Source organism: Austrofundulus limnaeus, unplaced genomic scaffold (assembly GCF_001266775.1).
Source record: "Austrofundulus limnaeus strain Quisiro unplaced genomic scaffold, Austrofundulus_limnaeus-1.0 Scaffold574, whole genome shotgun sequence".
Lineage (NCBI taxonomy): Eukaryota > Metazoa > Chordata > Actinopteri > Cyprinodontiformes > Rivulidae > Austrofundulus > Austrofundulus limnaeus.
In genome coordinates this window covers 98,805-106,937 of record NW_013952976.1, presented here as the reverse complement: position 1 = coordinate 106,937, position 8,133 = coordinate 98,805, and the positions used below count along the sequence as shown (strand labels likewise).

At 38.0% G+C, this 8,133-nt stretch overlaps 1 protein-coding gene across 1 annotated transcript in view; it reads right to left on the bottom strand.

The window, feature by feature from the left end:
• Positions 1-8,133, bottom strand: part of usp34 (ubiquitin specific peptidase 34) — a gene marked incomplete in the record, with an annotated part of 159,254 nt that overhangs the window by 52,617 nt on the left and 98,504 nt on the right. The window contains 11 exon segments of the mRNA XM_014026634.1: positions 1,412-1,580; positions 1,802-1,887; positions 2,175-2,255; positions 2,399-2,464; positions 2,560-2,607; positions 4,630-4,705; positions 4,808-4,872; positions 4,953-5,048; positions 5,134-5,187; positions 5,262-5,340; positions 5,466-5,616. Coding sequence (XP_013882088.1) covers positions 1,412-1,580; positions 1,802-1,887; positions 2,175-2,255; positions 2,399-2,464; positions 2,560-2,607; positions 4,630-4,705; positions 4,808-4,872; positions 4,953-5,048; positions 5,134-5,187; positions 5,262-5,340; positions 5,466-5,616 — 971 coding nt within the window.

The following is an 8,133-nucleotide window of genomic DNA, read 5'->3' as shown; positions in this document are numbered from 1 at the left end:
ATCAAATGCTTTTTCTGCATCTAGAGATGAAAAAGTCTTTTCAATATTTTTACTATATGAATAGTCTATTAAATTATATAATCTATGTGAGTTTGTAGTCGAGTGCCTTCCTTTTATGAAACCGGTTTGGTCAGGATGAATTAAGAAAGGAATTATCTTCTCTAATCTTTTAGAGCGAGCTTTACAAATTATTTTAACATCCACATTAATAAGGGAAATGGGACGATAACTTGTAGGTAGTACTGGGTCTTTACCTAGTTTTAATAGGAGACTTATGTTGGCCGAATTCATATATAATGGAAGTTTCTATACTATTATTATATACTATTATTAGGCAGCAAATATCAGGCCTTCACTTTAATGGATGAATAGAGATGCTGTCAAATCCAGATGGTTAGCTCTAGGAGAGAGCTCAATGAAACCAACATCTCTTGCAGCTCTGATGTGCTCGAGCCTACCATTCGAAAAAACCTATTTCATCACATACACAGAACCCTGTTATTATTCATTCAATAAAAATTTGGAATCAATTTAAAAGGGCCTTTAATCTTACTGAGATGTGGCTTACTGCTCCGTCAACACAAAACCACCTGTTTACACCTTCGGTTATGGACAGGGCGTTTGACAGCTGGGTGGAGTCTGGAATACAGTCTTTAAATGATCTATATATAATTAATAGAAGAGTTGTCTCAAAAGTTTATTATTCATAAATCCCTTTTTTTAGATATTTACAAATAAGACATTTTGTCTCATTTAAATCTAAAGGTTTTCCTTTACATCCCTCCTCTTCTCTGTCAGACCTGATATTTAAAAACAAGGCTGGTGCAAAGCAGCTCATGGATAAAATATATACAAATGCCTGAATCTCCTGTGTTGGCCTTTATGAGATGCCTAAATATTTGTCATACAATACAACATCTATTTACCCAAAGCTCCTCCCTAGAGCTCTATCCCCAGTTGAGCTCCTCCCTGGAGAAAATTTTGAGCAACCTTTGCAAAACAGTAGCAGCAGCTAAATACCTTGAGTCAAGGAGGTGTTCTTAGTAATGTGATGTTATGAGCGTACGGAGGAGGAGTAAGAGGAAAGACAATGATGATGGACAATGTATAGTACTGGTGGGGCCTGTCACTTCTTGTCATCGTGCCATTTGCATAATTAGGGATGTCTTCAGCCAGGACACGCAGGGGTGTGATGCCCCATACTTCATGTATTGTACAGAGTGAATCAATGGAAAGGGAACCAAACCAGTTCCTAACTGTAATTTTAAAGAATCGCAGCTCGACTCAGCTAGGTACCAAGTCTGGTTTAGTACTAAAACCTGTTCAGTGGATAAGCTCCAATGCATTTTCAGATTAAAAGTTTTTCCAACAACCAATGAAACCATGAAAGATGTATTAGCTTCAGACAAACCTCCTCCTCTCCCATCTTGGCAAATTCGTAAAGAAAAGCAAAGTATTCCGTCAGGTGTTTGCTGTGTGGCTTGACGCCGTGCTCCATGATGGAAAGGAGAGTCTTGACAAAACGAGTGACACAGGACCGGCTTCCAATGTCCTCCACTGGGCCATCCATGTCATCAGAGCTGAACACAATGGGTACATAATCAAAGGTTGACAAACAAGAAAGCAAAAAGTAAACAAACATACTCCGTACAGACCTCTGTACAACTAACTGCTGGCTCAAATGCATTTTTCTTTATGTTTCAGACAAGTTTTGAATCTTGGAGCCACAGATACAACACCAACAGGTTGTACTGCATAACTCAAGAAGTACAACAAGAGTTAWTATTAGGGTGGTTTATACCCGTCCTCCATGCCAGGTTGCAGATACAGATGCGCATGAACTGGCCGAAGTCTCTGGATAACATGAATGCATAACCTCTGGAACATCTAGGAAACAAAAGTCAGAAAATGACATGTCTACAACTCTGTGTCATTYGTCCTGACACATTAAAACTTCTTCTTCAGTGTTTGTAATAGTTTATTTTTGGCCTGGTGAGAAAATAGGGTACAAATATATAAGGTCTATAATATTACACTGATTCTACTTAAATCTGCACCATTTCCACAACAACGAATTACCGGTGATCTAATAAAAGGTTGTTGCATAAGTGTGTATGTGTATGTTTCAGAGTGCCCCTTTTATTGCATTTTGCACGTGATCAAAGACAACAGACCTGTCTGACAATCTGATTGGGACACTTTATGAGGATCTGCATTGGCCACCAGTTATCATCAGCCATCCGGTCCAAAAACCACTGAAAACGAGAAAATATAAAAAGACCTTTGCTCATCAGGTAAGGCAACATTTATATAAAATCAACTAAAAGGGAAAATCGATTCTAGACACAAAATGTGCTTGTGTTTGATAAAACAGCAGATTATACACTGAAACTCATACCTCACAGGCACCCTGGCTGTTGTTGAACTGCTTGGTGAGAAGTTCGATCCACTGCAGCATGGTAGGCTGGAAGGAGCAGAGCAAGAAGAAAGCATCAGTCAGGTATAATCTGTGCAGTCCATTAAAAAACAGAAGAACAGATTCAAACATCTGCACATTACCTTTTCTTTAGAGTGAATGAAAGTCTCAAGGACAAAAGATGTGCTAAGCTGCAAAGAAAACAATATTAAAGATTATTAATAATTGCTATATTCTCTTTTAAAACAAGTGTGATACTGTAGTGCATGTTAAGGTAAGAAAAAGGGTCCAAATACTCTAAAATACTACACTTATTCGATTTAAGTCTGCACCTTTTCATTAACAAAAGAGGAGTACATTATTCTCTCAATTATTCTAATAAAAAAGGTCACAGCAACTGAAAATACAGTACATCAACATATTTTTTGTTATTTAGCATAAATGCATCCTGGCTTTTAGAAGATGTTTAAATCTATTTCAACACATTTCGTTCAATGTTTTCTTTTGTACAACTGAATTGTCATTCTAATTTTGTAGAGCTATAGGGTTTGCAAATCTTTCAAAACACTAAGATGTCTAGCAGATTGTAAAAACCTTTTATTTAAGCTTTTTGTTTTGAAAACAAGGCAAACACTTTTTTGGTGTTTCTAAAAAATATCATTTTAAACACAATTGTTTCTACAAACATCTTCATTCACATAGAAACAAAAAAACGCTACCAACAGCATTGTAATAACTATGCTGAGCTTAGTTTTCAGACAGTTCTTGGTGGATTTACTATGTATGTTTTGGGTCATTGTCATGTTGCGGGGTCCATYTCCACTTCAGCTTTAATTTTTTTTATTTTACATAGGATTTCACATGTTCCTCAAGCAACCTCTGATTCACAGTAGAATTCTTGGTGGAATCTGTGAAGGTAAGCTGGCCAGATCATAGTTGTTTTTAATGTCCTAAACTTGTAAACAGTATGGAATGGCTAATTTCAAAATCTTTTGATATGTTGTCCTGATGCATCTAGGTAGAAAAAATCAAAAAGAAAAAAAGAAGTAGGTCCTCTGGATGGGTTCTTCTTTAGTGAAACGTTTTGTCTCTCCTCCAAGAGACTTCTTCAGTCTGATGAGTTTCAGGTGAACTCAGCCTTATAAGCCCTGCCTCCACATGGACAAACAGGTTAGTCACATGCAAAAGAGGGCCATTGCCTAACAATAGGCTTGATTAGCTCTATTGTTCATAGAGGGTCATGTGCMCCATCACTTGACTTATTGGTTTGGATTCTTCAGGTGTGGTTATTTGGTGTTTTGTGGGGCGGCTGTGGCAGAGCGGTTAGGGGAGTCGTCCTGGAACCGGAAGGTCAATGGTTCGATCCCCTGTCCAGCTGTCTCAGTTGTTGTGTCCTTGGGCAAGACACTTTACCCCCTAATGCATCTGATGTGTGTCCCATCAGTGTATGAATGTGACTGGCACTGATTAGTCTCCATAGTTGATTGTACATGTTAGCTTTGTAGGAGCTCTAGTAGAGTGCTGTGTGAATGGGTAAATGAGGGCACAGATTGTAGTGTAAAGCACTTTGAGTRTCCTGAATGGATAGAAAAGTACTATATACCGGTAAGTACAGTCCATTTACCAGATGATGGTTACGTTCACACTGCAGGTTTTTTCAAATCMGACTCAGGCCGTTTCAGTATGTGGCTCTRAATCGGATAYATATCTGATGTTTTCAAAGTGACTGCAGTGTGAACGCTCATGTCACATTCATCTGACTTTTTCATCAGGAGGAGGGGGTGAAGGACCGATGAGACAGATTTGCTAGGTAAGGGGCTGAACGCAGGTTCCTGTGGGTTGTCGTATGGCTTGTGGCATCACAAAATGACGGAAATATAAAACTTGTCGTTAATAAACATTAAAAATACATTTACTTACAGTAAATATGCCCCTGGGTGCAATTTTTTGGTGCTAGGATTGTTTTTTTAAGAAGTTAAGTAGTTCCGCTTTAACCCAAACCTACTCATGCCAATAGCTAGCTTGGTAAGTGTAATAAAGGGCCAAGTCTATAAGACCATACCAATGGAGAAATTTTAGGGGGACAAAAAAGAAACAAATCCAAAAATAGGGGACAAATAAAAGAAAAACAAATCCATAAATACTGTAGCCTTTCCCACTCTGTACAAAGCCTTTGGTACTGTATAAGAAATTGTTCGTGTAGCATTTCTCACCTTGGCTGTCATGAGGGAGACTGCTTTGGGGTCTGGTAAAGTGCTGGGGATGCTGCTACATAGCTGCCACATGAACCTAAAAAATAAATTAGGTAAATAATGAACCAATTACAGGGTGAGTTACAATTTTAATTGCAGCTAGAGTTCATTCCATCATACAAATAGAATCTACACTCACCCAAAATAAGTGTGCTCAAAAATATTCTTATCCTGTAGAAACTGCATATTGTCGTGCCAAATCCACTAAAACAGAGAAACAGGGAAGTTACAGATGCTAAAATAAAAGTGTTTTAACGTTGGGGCAACAAAAAGACCCTAAGTACCTCAAGTAGGTCAGAAGAAACATCAAAACTGAAGTCCTTCCCATTCTCCTCCTCCAGCTCCACTCTCTTGTAGAAGAGCATGTAGGCACTGTGTGTCTAAAGGATGAGCAACATGTCAGTGTTTTTATCTCAACAAAACAAAGTGATCTAAACACAAAAATAATTCAGAGATTCTCCTCACCTTCTCAAAGGAGAAGTCCATGAACTTGTCAGTGACAGAGTCATACGTTTTAGTCTAAAAAATGAATAAAAAGATTAAAGTCAGCTGCAACAGATGGAATAATTTTTTCCCCTGGCTGCAGCTCGTACCGTCATCTCTCCACCGAAACACTCAGAAGCAAGCTGTGCTGAGTCAAAGGGCTTCACCTCTGCATCGTTGAATAGATACCTGCAGGTTTTACACACATCATTTCAGAGAGCTGAATGAGAAACCTCGATGACTCATAAGGCAATGGTTAGAGAACTAAAACTGAAAACAGCTCAGTGTTAAAGGCTAACATCATCTGATCTCACCACTTGTTGTTCTTGTAGGCATGGGGGTTGACAATGTCCCTGATAAAGCTGTAGTAATGGCCGCCGTCTGCTGTGCCCGTGTGAACAGTGACGCCGATTAGGTCATATTCATAGCTCCCAGTGATATTTACTTCTCCTTCTTCCCGAAAACCTAAATCCAAAAGGCAGGTAACTCACAATACTGATTGTAGACATTGTTCATCATATGAAACCAAAACTAAAACATTTTAATAGAAAAATCCCAGCAGAATCGGGGGTCAACATAACCGTTATTTAGGTTGTCCGAGACAACCTATTTTTGTTTTGGAGAACCAGATCCTGCCTTGTAATCCTGCATTATGTTATAACAYTGCAATATGTAATAATGTAATAAAATCGGGCTTCAAAATGCAATAAAGCYGCACTAAAACCACATTATGTAACAATCGATGCAAAATCTAAAAAGTCTTCAACACAATTTGTAATACTCGCAGCCGCATTATGTAATAACACTATTACATTTTGCAGAGATTGTTACAAAATGCGGTGGTTGCCTTGTTAGAAATTAAAATGTAATGTGGTGCATTATCTAATAAGCGATCACAAACCAGTGTTTTTCTTTCATCCTAATCAATGCACTTGTAAAAACGATCATGTTGCAGATACTAAACATTTAAATCTTTGAAACTTTGATCAATAAAACGCCCAACTTTTCATCATTTAGTTGCCGATTCATAGCCAGATTTCTCTGTATTAATCTAAAGGTCGAGGCAGGCGATCATGTAAACTGCTTTTGTAACTGATTGGATTTCATAAAAATGTTAATCTGTGCTTTAAGAAGCATATGGAAGGTGGGAAAATGTTTCTGTTAACGTTGCATGAAAGAACCACTTGATTTAACAATTAGCCAAATGCAAATTGAACAGGACCACGACAATTTCCTCAGAGGCACAGGATTTTATCCGAAGCTAAAACCATCACTGCACATCGTCCACCACAAATACAGGCCACAAGTGCGCAATGCATGTGGCACACAAAAACAGGATACTATGTGCTAAAAAATAATTAATTTAAACAGGGCAAAAAATAGATTTGATTTATGCAGAATGTAATCGAAACTATGTCAAACAAAACTCCAGCAAAACAAAGACTGGGAAGTGGATGGGGTCAGTGAAAGTCCTTTTTAATTATGACCACCACATGCGAAGCGTAAGCAGGAGTCACATTGTTTTCGTTCTGTTTATTTTTTTATTGTTATTTATTTTTCCTCCGGAGGTTTTTGGTCAACCGTAGCACAAAAACGGCTGCACTGGTCAACATGAAATTTGGCAGGRCTGTAGATGAGTCTGACCTACACCGCGCCAGCCAACGGTTTTACAATAGACCCCATATTTGAGGAGAAGGTTCCTTTGAAAGTGGGGGTGTCTGGACGTGCAAAAATGCTTATAACTCAGAAACTGTTCAACAAAGAAGCTTCAGATTTATTTTGTTGTTTAGCTCTGATGAAGCTCTATCCATCAGGCCCACCAAACAGTGCAGCGGCAGCCCTCAGAAGACAGGTGAACACCTCCCGAGACACTCTCAGCATTACCCAGACTATTTTTCACTGAGGATTACGTATTTTAAATGAATTAAAATTTGAAAGCACCTCACAGCATTTCCATCATAATACTGTGTGTTCATGCGCACAATAAAGCCATGAGAAATCAATTGATCGTTGTTTTTGAAGTGTAGATTCAGAAGCTGCTGGACCAAATCTTCACACACAACACAGCTCCAACCTGACCGGGACTTCAGAGTCTAAACTCCTTTTATTTTTTTAAACGTTAATATGTTTGGAGCATCATTATCTTAGACATGTGCAACKTGCATGTGAACTCCTAATTCTGAAAGGAGCAGCAGGAGTGTGTTCTAATACTAAAGCTGTAAAAATATTTAGACAAAATACTTATTTGCCCCAAATTAAAACAAAGATGTATCTCTGTTTGACTTTGATTTTCTTCTAAAATCAGGGATTTGTAGTTCATCATAAATATCTGCCTAATTTAATGTGTTTCAATACCGTGCACTTTAATCCCTATAAATTAAACAATAATTTTAGTGGGGAAGCGTGTCAGTTTGGTAAAAATAAAAAGTACAATAAAAAGAAATTAATTTATTCTGTGCAAAGAACTTCTTGTGCTATAATTTTTTCATAATATATCAGAGCTCTTCAGTTGAAAATACTCAAATGACAGAGAAAAGCTGTTTAAAACCTCCCCTCAGAAAGTTTTTTTCCCCTTCAGAAAGTTTTCAGTCCTAAGAAACTAAACTGTGTACTTTTACTAAGGTCATGTACACAGTATACTCCTATTTAAGTGAAAATTTTTAACCTGTATGCAGAAAGAAACTTATGAATGTGTGATACTGGGAGGTGGTAGAGAGTGATGCTTGGGTAACCTCTAGGTGTAGAAAAATTTTAGCAGTATTTTTTGCTACTTTAACCCCTGAGCATCTCTATTTCAAAGGAGGAGAAGGAAGTTCTACTCAAAAAACTCCTGAAACTGTCAACTTGGCTGACTAAGAACATTTGTATATAGCAATCATTGTCTACAGAACAATGGGCCTCATGCAAGAACCGTTCGTACGCACAGATTTGTTCTTAAGTTGTGCGTACGAGTGATTTAGGAGAATTTGTGGCATTCACCAA